We start from the raw sequence: 23595 nt of genomic DNA, 5'->3' as shown, positions 1-23595 counted from the left end.
TAGTTTAAACCTTTAAGATTTTTAAAATATTTAATTTGGTCCTTACAAAATTTTCAGAAATTCATATTAATTTTAATTTTTTTAATATTCTTAATCAAATCTCTTCCATAATTTTAAAAAGTTGTCGTTATCCCAATTTTTTTTGAAAAAATGTAAACTGGATCATTTAAATTTTTAAAAATTTTAATTTAAACCTCTAAATTTTTAAAATTTTAAATTGCTCTCCAAACTCTATCATTAAGTTCCGCCATTATCTCTCAGCCTATAAGATCCATTTATTTTAAAATAACTTCTAAATAATTATTCACTCTTTATTTATATGTAGAAAAAATATATTTGTAGTCTCAACCCATAAGAATTATTCATTTTAAAATAACTTCCAAATAACAATTCACTTTTTATTTACGCGTAGGAAACATATAAAGATTCAACTTTTAAAAATGAGATGAATGAATTTTATTAAACGAGATTACGAATTATGTGATGAGCCGAGTTCATAAAATAAGTTTTTTAAAATAAGATATAATTGTTTAAGATAATGTAAGAAAGAAAGAAAAACTGACCACCAAAACTCCATCCATTTAGACGTTCTTGGCATTATTTCATCGATAACACTCATTTCTTCCATATAAAACAGTTACCGCTGAAATTGATAAACACTCATCTCAAATGGAAGAAACAACAATTTTTTACTCATCCCTTTCCCTTATCTTCCTTCTCCTTTGTTTAAAATTGTTGTTCCAATCAAAGAAACACCCCAAAAACCTCCCTCCCTCCCCACCTTCCCATACTCGGTCACCTCCACCTCCTCAAACCTCCTGTCCACCGTTTCTACCATTCTCTTTCTCAAAAATATGGTCCAATCTTCTCCCTTCGCCTCGGCTCTCGGCTTGCGGTGGTGGTTTCATCTTCCACCACGGCGGAGGAATGCTTCACTAAGAACGATGTACTTTTGGCTAATCGTCCCAAGTTAATCACGGGGAAGTACACCGGCTACAACTACACCACAGTTACAACTTCATCCTATGGTGATCATTGGCGCAACTTACGTCGTATCGGCGCCATTGAAATCTTCTCGTCTAGGCGTCTCAATGACTTTGCGAGCGTTCGGAAAGATGAGGTCCGGCGGTTGTTGGTGAAATTGTCCCGTGACTCGCGTCGAGGGTTTGCAAGAGTGGACCTCAACTCCATGCTTCGTGACTTGACGTTCAATAACATAATGAGGATGGTTGCAGGGAAGAGATACTACGGAGATGAAGTTATGGATGACGGTAAAGCGAGCGAGTTTAGGGAGCTTATAGCACAGGCGCTTAGATATGCCGGATCGGGAAATCCTGCTGATTTCTTGCCTCTCTTGAATTGGTTTGGAGGGTATGAGAAGAAGGTGAAGAAGCTTGCGGAAAAGATAGACGGATTGGTGCAAGAGTTGATAAATGAGCACCGATGTAAGAAGCTAGAAAATAATAATAATAACAGTACGATCGATCACCTTCTCAACTTGCAACAATTTGATCCTCTATACTGATGAAATCATCAAAGGGCTCATGTTGGTTAGTTGAAATCTTCTTCTTTCTTCTAGTTCTATCGTTTCAATATTCTGAAACCATGTTAACATAGATAGGATTCTGTATATCGCCATGTCAATAACATGTATGTTTATTATGCAGGTGCTAATACTTGCAGGAACTGATACATCAGCAGTGACCTTAGAATGGGCAATGTCCAATTTGCTAAACCACCCAGATGTTTTGAGGAGGGCTAAAGCTGAAATAGACGGTGAAATAGGGGAAGAAAATCTTATCGATGAATCAGATGTTCCAAAGCTAAAATATCTTCAATGTATTATACTCGAGACACTTAGATTATACCCTGCAGCCCCTCTTCTGATTCCACACATGCCATCTAGTGATTGCACCATTGGTGGATACGATATTCCACGTGGAACGATAGTGTTGGTGAATGCATGGTCCATTCATAGGGATTCAAAATCATGGGAGGATCCAACTAGTTTCACGCCAGAGAGATTTGAGAATGATGAGAAACTAGGGGGAAATGATAATTTAGGGACTCACAAGCTAATGCCATTTGGGTTAGGAAGAAGGGCATGTCCAGGAGCAGGGCAAGCTCAACGAGTGATGGGGTTAACCTTAGGATCATTAATTCAATGCTTTGAGTGGGAAAGGATTGATGGTAAAGTAATTGATATGGTTGAAGGAACAGGAGGCACCATGCCTAAAGTTCATCCGTTGAAGGCTTTGTGCAAAGCTCGCCCCATTGTGGATAGAACTTTTTATTGATTGTATGTTGTTATAACGAAGCAGATGGAATAATAACTCTTGAAGCTCTTTTATGGGATGTTGGTGGGATGGGTTTCGTGCGATTCATACTACATCATATCCGATTAGGTAAGATGAATACATATTTCACGTGTAATAGAGGCAAGAATGAGGATAAAAGTTAAATTTGTCCAGAATGATAATATAGGTATGACAGTGATTTTGTACCTATTTCATCTTCACCGTTTCACATTATTATTTGTATTTAGATATTACGTAAGAATTTTAGTTTTCAGTGTCTTTTAAAATCATATTAAAATTATACTTTAATTTATGAATTAAAAGATTTGGATGATTTACCAACAATCAAATGGTCTAGTGGGATGAGACATTAGATTCCTTAAGTAAAGTTAGGGACTTAAACCCTATTTGTGAATGAAACAAACTGAATTAAAAAAATCACCCCATAATAATGACTATGCAAAACCCTATATAAATTAGTTGATTAATAGATTGAATATTAATGATTAAATAAAAAAAAACTAGGACGGCTTATTATTTTTTAGATAAATCACATAAATAAAAAAATTGCTAATGTTTTTAAAAAGTAATAAAATCATCATTGTATCGTTAAGCGTCCTTATTATTTCTGTTACATAAAAGTTAAATTGACACGTTTGGGCATTGAGGTGTTACCGTTTGACCACATTAATCAATATTTTGACTAGTCATTTGACTCCGTTCAAAACACACATAAATAACCATTCTAAACCCTATATGCCAAATTCCTTCAACCCCAAATCCAAAGAAACGGAGAAGAGAGAAGAAGATAAGCAGAAAAATGGCAGAAATGAGCAAGAAAATGATAGAAAAGACCAGTTTCTTGATCTCATACAACTGTCTTTTTTACATCCCTAAGAAGGAAAACGACAAGAGCAGCCCTTATGAATTACCCTTTCATCGGAAGCAGATGGGCCAGCTTGATGAAATGAACAAGTCGAAAGAACTTTCTACAGTTGGAGACTTGTACACCCAAAAGTCTCAATTGAGTGCTATGAAATGTAATACTAAAAAAATGTGTGAACTTCTCCTTAATTGTTCGTAACCCATTTAACTCTAATCTATTATACAAATTCACCAATACGAAGCTGGATGCCCGGATTGATTCCTCTTCAACTAACACATGAACATGCACTTAATGCAGCACGAGCTTGCCTAACTTATTTCTTTTTTATAATCTTCCCTGTTGCATCTTCTGTAGACACCTGTTTTTGTCCGGGTCTTTTCTATTTAATTTTAATATATTATCATTATTATTACCTATATTATATATTAGTATTATTATTATTTATTTTGTTTTACAAGCCAATCCCGAAGCCCAAACCAAATTATATTAAAGCCCAAGCAAAACCCAACACTGGAGCCCGATTCACACCCAAGATCCAGGCCCAACATCTGACCCAGAATCCCTTAGGGTTTCTGATGATTTCCCAGCGCCGCCTCCAACAAGCCGTTGGATCTGGACCCAATCAACGGTCCATATCGCCCTAAAACTAGGGTTTCACCCTGATGAACATCAGCTCAGCCGCCGGCTCTTGGTGTTTCAGCTTCCTAGCCGAGCTTCCCGAGCTGCCATCGGAGCCGATCAGAACGCATCAACAACAGTAATCGTAAATCTGCATCAACAATAAAAGAGAGATAGAAATCAATCTCAAAGCCTATTCAAGTCAGAAAATCAGAAAAAAAAAATCCAAAAGAAATCTTATCCTAGTTATAGGATATTATGACCTATGAAAATCAATCATCCATCAAATATCAGTCACGCATGCAAGACCAGGGAAGCAAACATAAAAGAAAAACAAAGAGAAAATAGGGGGACCATTCGGTTTTCCAGTAAAAGCAGAAAACAGAGAGAAAATAGATAGCAAAAAGAAAAAAGAAAAAGAGATAAAGTAAGGGAAATCTTACCTTTGTATGGAAACCCGATCGTGATAGCCTCACCGGAAGGAGGAGAAGCCATCATCGAAGGTAAGAAACCTTTTTTTTTTACATCTAGGGTATCGAATGGGAGGTTTTCGGTTGTTTGGGTTAGTGAGGGATTTGTTTTAGAAGATAGAGGAGAGGGGGAAGGCTGACGGCTGCTTTCGTGGGGGTTTCCCACGCCATCGTCGTCGATTACAGCGGTCGTGGGCTCTCAAAAGTTTCCTCGCGTGGGAGGAGTGAAGAGAGAAATGAGAGAGTTTTTGATTTCTCTCTCTCTCTATTTCGGGTTTCAAAAGAAAAATGAGGGAATATGAGAGATGAGCTCGGTTTTGGGGGTATATACACCAGGTAAAACACAGTCGTTTTGCCCCTAATATCATCCGTGTTTTTGAGTTACGGGATAACCACACTTTTAGTCCCTAGGGTTTTGTAATCCTATATTGAACCATTTAATGAAGTTCCATTTCCTTTGATTTCGAGCACTTACATTTCAGAATTTATATTTAAGTCCCTAGTTCGTTTATTTTACCATATTTGTTGGTGTTTGATATTGGTCATCATATTTTTAATTATTCTATTTTAATCACTGAATTAATGTTTTGTATATTTTCCTTTCTATTTGAGTATGGCCATGACATTTGTAAATATTTTATTTCAGTCACTGTGTGGTATTAGGTTTAATTACTACGTGGTCCTTTCTGTTTCTGTTTATTTCATTTTTTAATCCTTTATATAATTTATGGGTTATTTTTGTTTCTAGTGCATGTATTTTCAAATGTTTGCTACATGGGCTTTGCTTTATTTGTAATTATTGTTTAGCCTTTTAAGTTTCTATTATTTTCATTTTAGTCCTTACTGTTTTGCTGGGTTTTTTTAATGCTTGTATTATTTAATATTTTTATTATTTAATATTTGTAATCTGGACTTTGTTTTATTTGCCATTTACTATTCAATCCTTTAAATTTCTGTTAATTGTATTTTAGTCCCTTAATTGCTTATTTTTGGTATTTTATTATTTATTTTTATTTATGTATGAATGTATTTTACATATTACATGGTTATTTTTATTATGTAAATAATGTGTTTAATCCCACTTAATGTAAATATTTGTATTTCCAATTACATTTATTCTCATTATATTCTTATGTATGTACGAAATATTTGATTTTATTTTCAAGAACATGTATGCGTAGAATGAGCGTGGAAAGTACCATTTGGACGAAGTGGTGCGATCCGGTACGACATTTTAACGACATAGGAACTTGAAATAAGTCGAGTATATTTTACTAATTAATTTGTTCAAATGATGCAATTCGTGTTATTTTAAGTGACAATTTACTTTATTTTATGTTAATGTAAATTCCAATTTTGTTAATTTATATATGATTCATTTTTAGTTAATCAATTTATGTAAATGTCATTTTTTTCATTTATATTCGATTTGCATTTTTAATATAAATGAGGAGGGAATATTCTTTAATTGATAAGAAATATTCGAGTTAGTTTTCCCGACGGAGGATTGCTAATATCGATATTTCTTTTCAAGTTAAAGAATTTTCCCTAATAATTACTTGAAGAAAATTAATATTCAATAAATGGATCATAATTTAATTTTATATTCGATTCATACTTTCCACTATCACGACGATATGTAAACGACACAGTACCAATTTTGGGCGTTGTAGGGGTGTTTATCCTTCCCCACACGTAACCGACTCCCGAACCTGTTTTAAATGAATCTTTGGTAATGTAGATCAAATTTTTGTCTTATAAAACTATTTTTCTTAAAATTGTTTTTAAAAGACGTTTTTAGGTATTCGACCTACCTAATCCAAAGGTCGATGGCGACTCTATTCAATTTATTCCAAATTAATTCCAAATCACCAATTTTTCCAAAATTAAAGTCATAATCGTTTTAAAAATAATATTTAATTGTTCCACCTAAAAAAATGGTTATGACAGCTTGGCGACTCTGCTGGGGACTTTTTTTAGAGAGTCAGGCTGTATGTCGTTTACATATTGTCATCTTGGTGGAAATGATGATTTCTAGTTTTAGTTAATTTATGATCCGCTTATTGAAATTTTTAATTGCTTCGTTTTTTTGTCGTACTAACATTTTATTTTTGGCTTTCAGCTTTGTCAGGATTTTATCATTTTTCCTTGTTTTGTTTTCCTTTTGAGTCGAAGGTAAGTATGTTCCTCCTCACACACATCACTCGCATTGGCATAACATAAGCTCTAGACACGAGCTTCGATCCAAATTAGTTGGGGTGAATGCTTTACTCTCGTAAGAATTTATTCTTCGTATGAGTTTTAGCAAACAACCCATGGGATACATACCTTATACCTTCGTAGGGATTTATTCCTCGTACGGGTATAAGACAGTGAATCCCCTCGAATTGAACTCGTTCCGTTTGAAACCTGTAATGGGTGAGGATCGAGGGTCTGGCAGCCCAAGGGGGCACCGACATCAAGGACAATTCGAGTCCCTTTTTTCCGTTAGAGCCGAAACCAAGCATATAGTGAACCGTCGAACGATCACACTAGGTATAGTCATACCGAACCTTTGACCGTCAGTAGGTACCCAAAATAGGTGTACACGAAGGAGGAACGATTCTAAACCTTAACCATTTAAATTTGTAGAATATATATATATATATTTTTTTCCGAATAAAGCATGCGAACTAGATACCATGCAGTTAGGACCAATTTCTTGAAAATATATCATTTTGGGTAGATAGCATGTCCGGGTAGGATTGTTATTTAATTGAAAGCATGTTTGGGTAGATATCATGACGGGGTAGGTGTTATATCCATCTCTGAATTACATTTTTATTTGTATCAATTATTTTACATGTACTAACTTATTTTTCTCTTTTGTTTGTGTATACTAACTTATTTCTTCTCTTTTGTTTGTGTCATTTTGTCATTTGCATTGCATTGCATTGCATCATCATAATGCAAAAGTGTTGATCCGTAAGGGGATATTCGAGAGAAAATTTTCACAAGAAGAGATAAAAGTTTTCAATCAAGCGATTGCATACACAGACATGCATCGAGGGCTAAAAAGAAGTCCAGAGTACAAGAATGAGATTTTCTCAAATATCGTGCATCATTCGAGACTGATATGATAATCCACTGATCTAAGGAGTAATCCAGCAGTAGATTCTCATCCACAATTATTTCATCGTTAACCATCAGGGAGTGAAGCACAAACTTCAGCATAGCCGAGGCATTAACGGAGTCAGAATACAGAGCGCTTGAGGGGCATCATTATTGAGGACGAAGATCTGAGACGAAGCAGCGATCTATTTCAGACTCAACATCTAAGCGAAGGCATGTCTGTAAAGTAGATTGTCTTGTGATGTGAAAGCTTTTATCTCTGGTGGAAATTGTTCTACGGTATTTATCGTTGGGATCAATATTTTTGCATCCGCATTTGTATCATTGCATTTTTATTCAACATTCATTTAAGCATTGTCACGTGCATTAATCATACCTTGTGGGAAACTTTGAGGAAGCGCTTCTAACTGTGCAATTGCATTCACGAAGTACTGAGAATGGAGGCAAAATTCGAGCAATTGAAGAAAGAGCTAGAAGAGAAAAAAATGCAAGTTGAGTGGGAGGTTAAAATGGAGCAGATGCAGAAGACTACCGTGGATCGTATCTTGCAAAATCAAGGTGACCTGGTGGATCAAATGGTAACAAAATTGACTGAGCTTAACCAAGGAAAAGGCAAAGAGAAGATTTTCTTGACCCGTGAAACAGTTAAATGTATGAAAGCACAGGCTAGTTCGCAACCAATTATCTCGCCCAACGGGATTCCTAGTCACCTAGCGACGAGAAGAGCCAAGAACGAGATCCCAGATAATTTGAAACAGTGGTGCAGAGAGACATTCCATTGGAATGAGAGGACAAAGCTCTCACAACGAGATGGACGCAACAGAACTAGTGGTAGTTCCTGACCTGGTGCTTCCGCCCAAATTCAAGATGCCCGACTTTGAGCAGTACAGTGGAATCAGTTGCCCTAATGTCCATCTCACGATGTTTGTTCGAAGAATGACTGGGTATACAAACAATGATCAGATGTTGGTCCACTGCTTCCAAGCCAGTTTAATTGGGCCCGCTTCTAGGTAGTATAACCAACTGAGTCGTGCTCAAGTCCGCTCTTGGAAAGATTTGGCTAGTACCTTTCTGAACCAATACAAGCACATGATTGATATGATCCCTGATCGAATAATGCTGCAGAATATGGAGATGAGGAGTGATGAGAGTTTCCGACAATATGCTCAACGAGGGAGGGATGTCGCATCTCAAGTGCATCCACCAATGACTGAAAGAGAGTTCATCACTCTATTCATCGATACATTGAAGTCTCCATATATCGACTACATGATAGGGGTTGCCACTAAGAGTTTTTCTGACATTGTCATGTGTGGAGAAATGATCGAAAGAGCAGTCAAGAATGGCCAGATAGGAGGCACTAGTCATTCCGACAATGAGGAAAGAGATGATATTAACATTGAAGGATCTTATCTAGCTAATCTGGGGACCAAACCTCATAAGGCATTCTGTCGCATCAATCCAATCCCAATGACATATGAAGAATTGCTCCCAATGCTAGTTGAGAGGAACATTGTGACTCCAGTTCAATCCAAACCAAGAGAGACCCCATATCCTGAAGGCCATGATATTAACGCCATATGCAGCTATCATGTTGGGAGCTCGGGGCATACCACTGACAACGGCAAGACACTAAAGCACAAAATCCATAATATGATTTATTCAGGGGTATCCTAATACTAAGCCAGAGAAGTCATTGCATCAACCACTTGCATCCATAGAGATTGTTTTGTTTGAACTCGTTTTTGTTCTTTCTTCAATATTTGCTTAAATATTTTTAATCTTTGATGACTGAAATGATGCTACCTTCTAAGGTTAAATAATTGAACAAATTTTAGTCTTTAGTTCTTTGAATATCGAATGAATTACATATTCTTTTAATTCTTCAAGAATTATAGATTTTTGACATATGGCAAGATTAGACCCTTTTTTATCCTGTCTAAAACCCAAAATAAAATCTCTCGATTTTTTTTACCCGAAATAATTCCTGGTCACTACCAAATAACCAATTTTTGACATTCTATCTCTTTGAGACCTTGAAATATTCTTTTCGACCTTGAAACATTCCCTCTCTTTGAGACTTTGAAATATTCTTTCCACCTTGAAACACTGTATTTATTTTTTGAGACACAAAAGTCATACACATACCTTTCTTTGAGCCAATAAAGTCATCATCGTCTTCTTAGACGTAGAACCAACATTTTCTACCAATAAAACCTACAGACATTGAGTACAAGATGTTCACTTGAACATAAACCTTCCTACAAAGAAGACACAGTGTGGGGCATCTCGCGTCAATTTTCTGAAGACGAGCATGAGCAATTGAGACATGTTGAGAGCAAGAAGAGAAGAGGAAAAAAATAGAATTCATTCAAAATAATTCTATCATGCATTAATTACATTTTTTTCATGTGAATAAACAATTAATCTTGAAAATCTATCCCCCTAGGGATACCTCTTCTGCAAGGACTTCTGTGTATGAGATGATGAACGGCTTTCTTTCTTTATCCCTTCACAAAAGGAGAAAATATATCCCTTGTGTCCCCTTTGAGCCTGAATGATATTTTCTTTTGATTCAACCCTAACCAAGGATCACCCTCCACACTGGGGGGCAATGTGAAGGAAATCTGAGTAAAGAAAATGGATCCAAATGAGATACCGAAAGGTGAACCAGACGCAGAGTGCAAAGATCAAACCAAAGAAAAAAACAAAGAGCAAAGAGAAAAATCAAAGCAAAAATCAAAGAGAAAGCAAAGAACAAAAGAGGACAAAGAACACAGACAAAGAGTCTCCTGACTTAAATGACGCATCAAGCTGTAAACTATGAGATGGATCAAGCACAATCATTTCAGAATCACTTCATTTGAAGATCATAGAACATTAAGAGAAAAACACATGTGAGCAGATTCAAATTGAGCAAGACAAAATCGAAGGCATCAGAGTTAATTGATCCTTGGTTCAAATACCCTTAAAACACATGTTTGGGCCTTTTATCCCTTTCTTTCATAACCCTGAACCATGACCTACATTACGTGCCTTACAAGTCCCTTCTAATCATACATGGATTTCTAAACAGAAGAGACTATCTACAGTTTTCATCCCGCTCATCAGGATTAATCTTTTATTTACAAAAGGTTTTCTAAAATCTTTAATGCATGATAGATAAAAAATAGCAAAGGGGGGTTCAAGACGTAAATTCTGAGTAACGTCTTGAAACCAAAGGAGGATTCGAGTTGAAAACCTGAAAGGGCGGCTCGAATATGAAGATTATTACATAGGAGACGATTGCTCAAATCCCTTGATGAGGCATCACTACATGAATGAGAACATGAGAGTTGGGAGTCAGAGAACACTTCCAATAACTGAGTACAGAAGCTACTCCATCAGATCAGAGAACATCAAATAAATGAGAACACTATACTTTTGACCAAAAATAACCACTTGAGATTTTTTTATCCTTCCTTACTTAACCATCTCTCAAAGATAGCATTGATCTTGACACTTGTCAAATAGCTATAATTTATTGAAGGATTAAAAGAATAATTAATTCTTTGATATCCAATGAACTCTTGTTTTATGATTTGTCAATTGTGAAACCTTGAAAAGAGCAATATTTTCAAAACTTTTGATTAAACATTTTTCAAAACTATTGATATTTTCAGACTTTTGAAAATAAAAGAAGAAGAAAAACATTTTCAAACAAGATAATCTCTCTGGAGGCGTATCTTGGAATTCAAAAATATCTATCTGAAGCTCAATATCGAAACTGGGGCAAGAGAAAGCCAAATTTTTGGGGCGAAATTTGATGGGGCAAGGAAAACAAATTGTCTCAGGTCTAAGTTTGCAAGAGTACACCCTAGTGGAAATGCATACAAGCTGAATCAATGATAGAGTGAAGACTGCTCTCGCAACCATCCTCCTTACAGATTGAGAAACATACATCAACTCATACATACATATATACATACATCAACTCATACATACATATATACATACATCAACACATACATGCATGTTACATGATTTTGCATAGTTGCATCAAACATTTATCATCAGGTGCATTAAAGACATTTTTCTCTTGAGGACAAATTCAATAAAAAAATCAAATAAATCTCATCTTGACATCCATCATAACATCCAATATAGTCAGTCAAAATGCATCATTTTGATCTCTCAGGAAATCAAAGCTCGGAAATGACCAGATGTCTAACTTACAGAAACAATGATTTGGGCTTCCTGAAGTCCACAATCAAGACATTTCCTCAACGTGCATGAACAAACAGACTTTTTATCGCCTTTGAGGGTGTTTTTCTTGAAACAAAATTTTTGTCTCACTTGAGATATTTTTCCACAAATTTTGAGAATTTTAAAACAAATTTTTGTCTCGCTTGAGACAATTTCTTTCAAAGCAAATTTTGTCTCGCTTGAGACAGCTTTCTAAAAACAAATTTTGTCTCGTTTGAGACAAATTCTCTTAAAACAAACTTCGTCTCGCTTGAGACATTTTTCCTTTGAGATACAAATTTTGAATTTGATTCACTTAAAACAAAATTAATCTCACCTTAGATTGTTGTTTCTTTTAAAACAAATTTCGTCTCGCTTGAGACCTTTTCCCTTTGAGATCCAAATTTCGAATTTGTTTCACATTAAACAAAGTTGATCTCACTTGAGATCGTTTTCTCAAAAACAAACTTTGTCTCGCTTGAGACAATTTCTCTAAAAACAAATTTTGTCTCATTTGAGACTATATCTTAAAGCAAATTTCATCTCGCTTGAGACATCATTTTCTCTCATAATACAAATTTCAAGGTTGTTGTACTTAAAGCAAAATTAATATCACTTGAGATTTTCAAAGCTGATTGGTCTCGCACGAGACAGTTTTCCCTTGTAACAAATCCTGAAATTGTTTCATTTGAAACAAAATAAACACTTTTGAAAACACCCTTGAGATTATTTCCATATAAACAAAATCGACAATATTTGAATCTTTTAAAACGATTTTTGTCTCTTGAGACAGTTTCTCTTGAAAAAATCTTTGAGTTTGTTCCTTTTGAATAAAAATCTTGGAGTTTGTTCCTTTTGAATAAATATCTTTGAGTCGTTTCTTTTGAAAAATCTTTGAGTCTATTTATTTTGAAACAAAGTTTTGTCTCTCTTGAGACAATTTCGTGAAAAATCTTTGAGTCTGAAACAAAGTTTTGTCTCTCTTGAGACAATTTTGTGAAAAAAATCTTTGAGATTGTTTCTTTTAAAAAAAAATCTTTGAGTTTGTTTCTTTGGAAACAAAATTTTTTCTCTCTTAAGATAGTTTCTTTTGAAACAAAAATCTTTGAGTTTGTTTCTTTTGAAACAAAATTTTGTCTCTCTTAAGATAATTTCTTTTGAAACAAAAATCTTTGAATCTGTTTCTCTTAAAATGAATTTTGTATCTCTTGAGACCGTTTCTTTTGAAGTAAATCTTTGAATATGTTCATTTTGAAAATCTTTGAGTTTGTTTCTCTTAACAAAATCATCTTTGAGTCAATTTCTTTAAAAACAAATGTTGTCTCTCTTGAGACGGTTTCTAATGAAAAAACTAACTTTTGAGAGTGTTTCATTCGAAACAAATTTGGTCTCACTTAAGATGAGATCCATCTTTGAGTCAGTTTCTTTTGAAACAAAATTTTATCTCTTAAAGACAATTTCTTTTGAAAAAAATCTTTGAGTTTGTTTCCTTTGAAACAAAATTTTGTCTCTCGAGACAACTTCTTTTGAAAATACCCACCTTTGAGATTGTTTCTATTAAAACTAATTTTGTCTCGCATGAGACCGTTTCCTTTCAATGACATCTTTGAGTCGTTTCCCTTCAAACGAATTTTGTCTCTTGAAACATTTTCTCTTAAAATAAGATCATCTTTGAGTTTGTTTCTCTGGAAACAAGGTTTTATCCCTTAAAACAGTTTCTTTTGAAGAAAAATCTGAGTCTGTTTCTTTGAAAACAAAATTTTGTCTCACTAAGATACAATTTTCTGAAAAACAAAGTTTTGTCTCTTATGACAATGTTTTTAAAAAAAAAAAAAAATCATTGAATCTCTTTCTTTGGAAACAAAATTTTGTTTCTCTCAAGACAGTTTATTTGAGAAAAATCTTGGAGTTTGTTTCTTTGGAAACAAAATTTACCATCTTTGAATCTGTTTCCCTTGAAACAAAATAAACATCTTTGAGATCGTTTACCTTGAAATGAATTTCGTCTCATTTGAGACAATTTCCCATGAAATACCGATCTTTGAGAACGTTTCCCTTAAAAAAAACAAATTTTGTCTCGGTTGAGACAATTCCCTTTAAACGCCGTCTTTGGGTTGTTTCCTTTGAAACGAATTTTGTCTCTTTCAAGACAGTTGCTTTGGAAAAACTTATCTTTGAGTTTATTTCACTTGAAATAAAGCAAATATCTTTGAGATCGTTTCTTTTGAAACGAATTTCGTCTCCCTTGAGACAATTTTTATCAAAATCCAATCTTTGAGTTTGTTTCTATTGAAACACATCTTTGAGTTGGTCTCCTTTGAAACCATTATCCTAGAGATAACCAGCCGTCCTCATCACGTAGGAACCATGTTATCACCTTTAGATGGCCAGAACTCTTCATCACGTATGAGCCGTGTCATCCCCAGACCAGATCTCCTCATCACGTATGAGCCGTGTCAACCATAGATAACCAGCCGTCCTCATCACGTAGGAACCGTGTTATCACCTTTAGATGGCTAGAACTCTTCATCACGTAGGAACCGTATTATCATCCTATAGATGACCAGAACTCTTCATCACGTAGGAGCCGTGTCAACCTGATAACCAGAACTCTTCATCACGTAGGAGCCGTGTCAACCTGATAACCAGAACTCTTCATCACGTATTAGCCGTGTTATCACCTTACTAAAGATGACCAGAACTCTTCATCACGTATGAGCAGTGTCATCCCTCGACCAGATTTCCTCATCACGTAGGATCCGTGTCACCCTTAGACGACCCGAACTCTTCATCACGTATGAGCAGTGTCATCCCCAACAACCAATATTATCCAATTTCTAAGTTTAAAAGGGAGAGAACCAGACAAAAACGTGATGTCTTGTCGTCTTTGCCCTATTCTTGTTAACACAAGAATGTGTAAAGAGGGGCAGCTGTAGACACCTGTTTTTGTCCGGGTCTTTTCTATTTAATTTTAATATATTATCATTATTATTACTATATTATATATTAGTATTATTATTATTTATTTTGTTTTACAAGCCAATCCCGAAGCCCAAACCAAATTATATTAAAGCCCAAGCAAAACCCAACACTGGAGCCCGATTCACACCCAAGATCCAGGCCCAACATCTGACCCAGAATCCCTTAGGGTTTCTGATGATTTCCCAGCGCCGCCTCCAACAAGCCGTTGGATCTGGACCCAATCAACGGTCCATATCGCCCTAAAACTAGGGTTTCACCCTGATGAACATCAGCTCAGCCGCCGGCTCTTGGTGTTTCAGCTTCCTAGCCGAGCTTCCCGAGCTGCCATCGGAGCCGATCAGAACGCATCAACAACAGTAATCGTAAATCTGCATCAACAATAAAAGAGAGATAGAAATCAATCTCAAAGCCTATTCAAGTCAGAAAATCAGAAAAAAAAATCCAAAAGAAATCTTATCCTAGTTATAGGATATTATGACCTATGAAAATCAATCATCCATCAAATATCAGTCACGCATGCAAGACCAGGGAAGCAAACATAAAAAGAAAAACAAAGAGAAAATAGGGGGACCATTCGGTTTTCCAGTAAAAGCAGAAAACAGAGAGAAAATAGATAGCAAAAAGAAAAAAGAAAAAGAGATAAAGTAAGGGAAATCTTACCTTTGTATGGAAACCCGATCGTGATAGCCTCACCGGAAGGAGGAGAAGCCATCATCGAAGGTAAGAAACCTTTTTTTTTTTACATCTAGGGTATCGAATGGGAGGTTTTCGGTTGTTTGGGTTAGTGAGGGATTTGTTTTAGAAGATAGAGGAGAGGGGGAAGGCTGACGGCTGCTTTCGTGGGGGTTTCCCACGCCATCGTCGTCGATTACAGCGGTCGTGGGCTCTCAAAAGTTTCCTCGCGTGGGAGGAGTGAAGAGAGAAATGAGAGAGTTTTTGATTTCTCTCTCTCTCTATTTCGGGTTTCAAAAGAAAAATGAGGGAATATGAGAGATGAGCTCGGTTTTGGGGGTATATACACCAGGTAAAACACAGTCGTTTTGCCCCTAATATCATCCGTGTTTTTGAGTTACGGGATAACCACACTTTTAGTCCCTAGGGTTTTGTAATCCTATATTGAACCATTTAATGAAGTTCCATTTCCTTTGATTTCGAGCACTTACATTTCAGAATTTATATTTAAGTCCCTAGTTCGTTTATTTTACCATATTTGTTGGTGTTTGATATTGGTCATCATATTTTTAATTATTCTATTTTAATCACTGAATTAATGTTTTGTATATTTTCCTTTCTATTTGAGTATGGCCATGACATTTGTAAATATTTTATTTCAGTCACTGTGTGGTATTAGGTTTAATTACTACGTGGTCCTTTCTGTTTCTGTTTATTTCATTTTTTAATCCTTTATATAATTTATGGGTTATTTTTGTTTCTAGTGCATGTATTTTCAAATGTTTGCTACATGGGCTTTGCTTTATTTGTAATTATTGTTTAGCCTTTTAAGTTTCTATTATTTTCATTTTAGTCCTTACTGTTTTGCTGGGTTTTTTAATGCTTGTATTATTTAATATTTTATTATTTAATATTTGTAATCTGGACTTTGTTTTATTTGCCATTTACTATTCAATCCTTTAAATTTCTGTTAATTGTATTTTAGTCCCTTAATTGCTTATTTTTGGTATTTTATTATTTATTTTTATTTATGTATGAATGTATTTACATATTACATGGTTATTTTTATTATGTAAATAATGTGTTTAATCCCACTTAATGTAAATATTTGTATTTCCAATTACATTTATTCTCATTATATTCTTATGTATGTACGAAATATTTGATTTTATTTTCAAGAACATGTATGCGTAGAATGAGCGTGGAAAGTACCATTTGGACGAAGTGGTGCGATCCGGTACGACATTTTAACGACATAGGAACTTGAAATAAGTCGAGTATATTTTACTAATTAATTTGTTCAAATGATGCAATTCGTGTTATTTTAAGTGACAATTTACTTTATTTTATGTTAATGTAAATTCCAATTTTGTTAATTTATATATGATTCATTTTTAGTTAATCAATTTATGTAAATGTCATTTTTTTCATTTATATTCGATTTGCATTTTTAATATAAATGAGGAGGGAATATTCTTTAATTGATAAGAAATATTCGAGTTAGTTTTCCCGACGGAGGATTGCTAATATCGATATTTCTTTTCAAGTTAAAGAATTTTCCCTAATAATTACTTGAAGAAAATTAATATTCAATAAATGGATCATAATTTAATTTTATATTCGATTCATACTTTCCACTATCACGACGATATGTAAACGACACAGTACCAATTTTGGGCGTTGTAGGGGTGTTTATCCTTCCCCACACGTAACCGACTCCCGAACCTGTTTTAAATGAATCTTTGGTAATGTAGATCAAATTTTTGTCTTATAAAACTATTTTTCTTAAAATTGTTTTTAAAAGACGTTTTTAGGTATTCGACCTACCTAATCCAAAGGTCGATGGCGACTCTATTCAATTTATTCCAAATTAATTCCAAATCACCAATTTTTCCAAAATTAAAGTCATAATCGTTTTAAAAATAATATTTAATTGTTCCACCTAAAAAAATGGTTATGACATCTTCTATTTTATTAATTAATTAAATTATATTTATGACTTCTTAATTTTTGCACTTAATTCATTCCTCGCATTCGTTTTCATTTGCAATGTCCATAATTTAACCAGAAAATAAAACCAGACAACTACAAGTTGGTCATTAAAAAGGGGCTAACAACTTGAACCATCACAAACTCGGACACGTCAGTACTAGGTTATCAACACACATTTCGGCAGCCGGAGTCTGATCTTTAGTTTAAAAACCGAAAAAATTCAATAATTAAACACGAAAAACACTCAAACCTCCGATTAAGTATCTCAAGATGTGTCCTGTTGTGAACATACTTAAACCTATGGCTGGTGTACCTTAGTCTAAGACAAACCCATGCCTAAGATTGATTGAAGATTGTAGACAACTTATCTAAGCTCAAAGGTTGGACATTTTGGGACATGAAAGCGAGACCTGCGGCTAGCGCAATTGAGGCGAATAACACACCTTTCAAGCATCCATGTCCTTGTGATAAATGTCCCAAAATCAACTTGCAGTACTTGTCTGCCTCCTTCAATAATGCATCGGAATCAACTTCTGCTTTCTCATTCTATTTATAAAACCAAATGGAACAAGTTAGATGTTGATTCAGTCTGGGTTCCAATTTGTTGAAAACCATAAAAGCATGTAAGAGTAGTATAGAGCAGAAACAAAATGCAGCCAGTGTTCGAAAACCACAAAATTTATGAGAATGCCTTACCTTCAGCCTGAAACTTTTTAAAGTTTCCCTCAATGGATCAACTGTAGAATGTTTCACAGAATGCTCCTTCCATTCATTCGCAAGCCTTCTCAAAACGGCAACACTTGCTTCAAGATTATCGATATAAAGATCATCCTGTTTCAAAAGATATAGGAAAAGTCCAACAAAACTTATAACAATTTGTAAATTGTAAGTTGCTGAAAATCTTCAAATTCAAATAGAACAGAAATTGCTCACCCATTGCTTATAACACTCAGGATTTTTAGTTAAACACCAAATAAAAATATCACTTGCTTCCTTTGATAACTCTGGAACACCTGCAAAATGAAAAAAAAAATCAAATACAGTAGGAATGGATCGAGGGAGGTCATTTCCTGCACCTCTTAATTCAGGTCAATTTAAGATGCCAGGAGAGCAGTCTCTAAGAATTTTATTTTACCTTCTCCAGCAGCTTTTACAGCATAGTTCAGTATCTTCTGGGCAACTTGTTTCATTGCTTTGCTTCCTGGAGAACCAGCAAGGGAAACCTCCTTCAGGGTAGGATAAATAGCTTCAAACCTCTCTGTTGCCTAAATTATTAATAGATTATAAATGAATCAGATCTCAGGACCTTTGGGAATCAAAAAGAAGTCACGAAAAGAGAACCTACCTTAACTCGAGCTGAGGGTGCAGGAAAGGTGATTCTCATCAAAATATCCAGGGCGGAAGGTGGCACTAGTCGATCTCCCTTTCTAACAGCACCATTAACTAAAATAGGACGAGCTTTCGGGGAGGAAATTATTCTGATCGCAACAGATAAAACAACTATGAGCAAAAGAATCGGAGGAAAAGGGGAAGTGTTGGCACAAAGAAAACCTATAGATTTAACATGTAAAGATATTTCTCAAATGCCACTTCCCAAAGATTTAAAAATGGAATCAATTTATCGAAAGAAAATGGCAAACCTCTCTATCAGCTGCAAAATCAAATCTCTAGACTGAGGATTACAACTTGACGTGCCACTTAGCATAGGCAGCAGAACATGTACCCACATGTACAGCCCCACAGCTAAATCCCCTTGGGTGGCCTGCGAAAACAAATCAAATACACTGTTGAAATTCATACCCTGAAGAATTATCTGTATCTGGAGAAACATTTAACTGTAAAGGTTGTCAATAGCCACCTGAGCAATCATCCACACAATGATAGGCAGTTTATACTGTCCCTGATATTTCGTATCTTCCCTCAATGTTGGTTCCAAATTGATCAAAACATCAGGCTTTCTTCTCAGTGCCATTGATAGAACCAGAAATATAGCAACCTGCAATTCCAGATTAGTTAATTAAGCAGGAATTGCTTCTCTGAGCAGCTGTTAACATTAATCAGTAGAAGATTATATAACAGTATTCAAACAAAGCAGATTAGCATTCAGATATAGGCTTTGAATTGCAATCAGTTAAGCATAACTTAAATAGAAACATTTTGAAGAGAACCAAATTACACATTTAGGAAAGAAACAGGTCCCTCAGGACTTCAGAGTAAGATTCTTGGTCATGAGACCTCACCTCATTTTCAAAGAAAGTTTGCAGTCAACCGTACCAAATAACTAACCAATCCTTTTATACGGCAAGAAGAAAAGTATATAAAGATGCGAATAAGACCAATATAGTATATCAAATGATGTCTCTCAGTTCCTATCTGAAGTTAATTCCTTTTCTGATCCGCATGATCCCATCATACTTTAATCTGATTACATAATAAATTGCCGATCAACTTTCTTTTGGTTGGGCCATCGTCGATACTTCAAACTATAAATATGTAGTTAAAAAAATTATTTAATGAATGATCAATATTTCAATGTCTTCCATCAAGTTCGACAATGATAGCCTAACATATACAATGTCTCACCCCTAGAACCAAATAAATACATGAAAGTAACATCAGGAAAATAGATCTCATATTAGGTTTATTAGTATCAGACATTGAAACATAAGTCGGAAATTGACCGGTTACTAGCATGCAAGAGGCAACACCCAAGTCCGGAAATTTCATGCTTTGTATATAAACACGCAGGCCTCCACTATTTTTCTACTAAGGACATATCCTTCCGTCTAGATCAATCTCAAAGATGCAGTGCAAATATTTTCCAAGAGAAATACAAAATAATATCAACATTCAACAATTACCAGAGACTTAGATGGTGCTTGCTGAGTGACTTTCTTTGATCCCTTAGTAGTTCCATGATGACTAGCAAGGTCAGCCAGTATGCTGTCCAGAGACCATAACACAAAAGATACTACCGCATCCGAAGATCGCCGGTTCAACCAATCAACCGATATCCTGTAAACATCTTCCGGAACATTTGAAAGCGGGATCTATCCAAAACAAAATAAGAATAGCAATTCCAAAATTAAGCTAACAAAGTTCTGCTATGCATGTCGTACTGCACAGAAAATAACTAAACGAAAACCATTAACTTATTCAAAACATTAAAGAAACAAAACTTAAAGAAGAAAACTTACATCAACCAATTTCGAAACAGTATATTCTTTGAAAATCTTTAACCAAGGGAATTGCGCTGCACTCACAGAAGCAAATGCTCTTCCAAAGTAATCTGCGAATCTCATTAACTGTATATCTTGCTGCGTCTCATAAGAGCTCTGAATTTTTAATTTTTTTTAAGTAAGAATCAGATTCAGATCACTCAAAATTAGAACACACAAAAAAAAAAAAGTAAATTTTAAGTTTTTGTTTTTGAAAACAAAAATTAACTATTACTCACAGTTATATCAAAAAGAAAAGCGCAAAGATCACCAGCGTCAATCTTCAGAGCAGCTTCCGCCACAGTCACCTTTGGTTTTTTCGGCTTCTTCTGCTTCACCTTTTTAAACTCCACAGCACCGTTCTCCCCCTCAGCACCGGGGTCACTATCATCTTCATAGTCAAACTTCAGTCCGTTAGAGACAGCAGAAGAGACCGCCGCCTCTGCTTCAACCGTCGCAACAGATTCGGCGGCGCGACGACGGCGATCCTCAGAATGCTTCTCGATCGAGCTGAAGACGTCGGAGGAGACGCCACCATTGTGAGGATCAAAGGAGAGACTTCCCGGCTGATGAGGTTTCGAAGGTTTCCGATTCCGTTTTGAATACGAAACCGTTTTCCATTCATTAATGTCCCCGTTTCTTCCGCTATCGTTTTCTTCTTCTCTGAGAACTTGCTGAACCATAGCTGAATTTTCGTCCATCGTTATTTAAAATACAACAAAAAAGTAAAATACTGCTTGCTCTTTTATGTTTATGTTTTGTAGCGATTAAAACGACGAAGTTTCCTCCGAGAAGACTGTGTTTTACGACGAAAGAGATCGGAGAAGACGAATTAAGAGGGGATAGAAGGCCCCGGGTTTTATAAGGAAGAACAAACAAAGAAGGAAAAAGACACAGACAATGACTGTGTTTTATAATTTGACACGTGGAATACTGTTTATTATTATTATTATTAAATTATTAATCCCTGATTTTACTTTTCTCAATTTAGGTCTGTCTCCGTTCGGTATTAGAGACGGAAGAATTTATTAAAGATTGGATTTTTTTTATATTTTGTTTTTGTTTTTTATGGGATTTACTTTAATAATTTTATTCTTATTTTTTAATTATATTATTTTTATTTTTTAAATTATTTTATTTTTTATTCACGTTAATTGTTATTGTATTGACATAATAATTTACAATTCAACATAATAATTTATGAATTAATGATGATATGACAGAGAAATTTGATTGACTTTTTATTAAATTCTAGAGTATAAATAATATTAATTAAAATTTTAATGATTTGTTTAATTTATAAATATAAAATTAAGCATTTAAAAAATTTGAACATTTTAAAATTATTAAATTTTTCATTAAAATATTAAAAAATATAAAACTATAAAAAGTTATAAAATAATAAATCTAAAATTTAAAATATTTATAAATTATTAAGAAATTTGAACATTTTATCGGAAAAGTCATCTGACTTTTTAACACCAATCTAAGTATAATATTATTACTTGAACATATTTTAGTAGAAAAATATTGTATTATAGTAACAATAATTTTTTTAATTTTCTACACCAAATATGTTTTAATAAAAAAACGACTGAGATTATGTGTTCAAAACAAATTCTCACATAATGTATTCTAAGAGTTATTTTCTGAATTAGGATGAATACGATAATGTAATAAAAAAGCATGGAATATTACGTATCTTTAGTACATCTATGAAAGACGTATAGATCGCAATGTGTCTTTAGTTTTTATTAAACAATACTCATAAATATGCATAGCAAATGAACAATGACCGGCCGCTGGGAAGACGTAATGTAGTCCATGCATATTTCCTAGAAAAATCGTAGATGCATTGTGTTCTGATCTTTTTTAGATGACAATGCAACAACCATCCTACTTTAGAAAATAATTAGCATGAGATAAAATTCTTTTTCATTATTACGGCATTTTTGCCAATTTTTAGTATAAGTATATTACATTATAGTAATAATATTTTTATTGTATTGTTTATTTTATAAAATATATCTGGGTAAATTATATGTTTAGTATATAATGTTATTTGTTTTAGTCATCTCAATTTCTAACGTTATGTTTTAGTTTTATTTTGATTAATCATCGTTAATTTTTTAATGGCGATGTTAAAACATTACCATAAGGTAATGTCATATCATTATTGAACTTTTAAAAATAGTTATGTCAGTAGTTCTGTTAATTTTTAAATAGTGAGTGATTAAAATAAAATCAAAACGTAACGTTATATATGATTTTGAAAAATATAATAATCAGATAACCTAAATAGAAGAAAAGTGATAGTTATGGTACTAAAAATGTAGTTTACTTACCCAATATATTTTTAACCTGGTGTCTTAATTGCCTCAATATGTCGTTAACTGAGTAGTTCCGTAAAATTTTCTTTAATTAATCTAAAATAAATATAAGTACCTGAAAACATTATCCGATTACTAGACACATATGTACAAAAGTGACCGTCTGATCATAAACGATGACGGCATATCATCTTAAGATCAAGGGCTAAGAAATTTGTACGGGAAGAAATTTTTTCTTTAATATATAATTTTCTATGAATGACAGGTAGTTGGTGAAAGTGATATGCACAAAATAAAATAAAGATATTTGTTTCTCTTTTCTTAAAACAGAGAAAATAAAAAAGGGATTTTACATTACAAATCAAGCTATTTCGATCAACTCACAAATTTGAATGAAACTTAATATTTGATAGATTATATTGAATTTAATTTATATAAAAATATTATAATTTTATAATATATTTAAGTGGATGGGAAAATGTATGAGGGAGAGGTTAGAAAGGTGGAAAAGTAGAGACTTTAGAAAACAGAAAAAGATAAGAGGCTTTTAATTTTGTTGAGTTTTCCAAGGGAGGCATCTGAGCTTGCTGTTCTTCTCAAGTTGCCAAACAAAGAAGAAAATAATTTTTAAAAATTAGTTTTTAAAAATTAAAAAAAAAACTCAAATTCCTAAAATTGCTAATTTTGAATCTCTATTGCTGTCGAACGGTCCTCTTATTTTATTAATATGTGGTAACTTTTAACTATTTGACATTGAACGCTTACATTATTGGCATTCATTTATGGTGCTCGAAC

General features: G+C 34.1%; 1 protein-coding gene and 1 pseudogene across 2 annotated transcripts; one reads left to right on the top strand and one right to left on the bottom strand.

Moving 5' to 3' along the window:
• The first annotated feature begins 669 nt into the window (after positions 1–669).
• LOC120161028 lies at positions 670–2312 on the top strand (annotated as a pseudogene).
• A 15181-nt stretch (positions 2313–17493) lies between these two features.
• On the bottom strand, positions 17494–21296 carry LOC120160999. Of its 2 annotated transcripts, none has more exons than XM_039171307.1 (10): positions 20710–21296; positions 20450–20587; positions 20114–20302; positions 19111–19248; positions 18893–19014; positions 18598–18730; positions 18388–18517; positions 18186–18268; positions 17949–18083; positions 17494–17798 (listed from the first exon to the last, which is right to left on the bottom strand). In XM_039171307.1, the coding sequence occupies exons 1-10, from the start codon at positions 21169–21171 to the stop codon at positions 17589–17591; spliced, it is 1740 nt and encodes a 579-aa protein (XP_039027238.1). In that variant the 5' UTR covers positions 21172–21296; the 3' UTR covers positions 17494–17588. The 2 variants fall into 2 exon arrangements, with proteins under 2 accessions (XP_039027238.1, XP_039027239.1); XM_039171308.1 differs by having other exon boundaries at positions 18186–18265.
• Positions 21297–23595: the final 2299 nt, after the last annotated feature.

The sequence above is a fragment of the Hibiscus syriacus genome, unplaced genomic scaffold (assembly GCF_006381635.1).
Source record: "Hibiscus syriacus cultivar Baekdansim isolate YM2019G1 unplaced genomic scaffold, ASM638163v2 tig00111398_pilon, whole genome shotgun sequence".
Taxonomy (NCBI): domain Eukaryota; kingdom Viridiplantae; phylum Streptophyta; class Magnoliopsida; order Malvales; family Malvaceae; genus Hibiscus; species Hibiscus syriacus.
The sequence above is the reverse complement of the archived record's forward strand: the minus strand, read 5'-3'. Positions and strand labels throughout refer to the sequence as shown.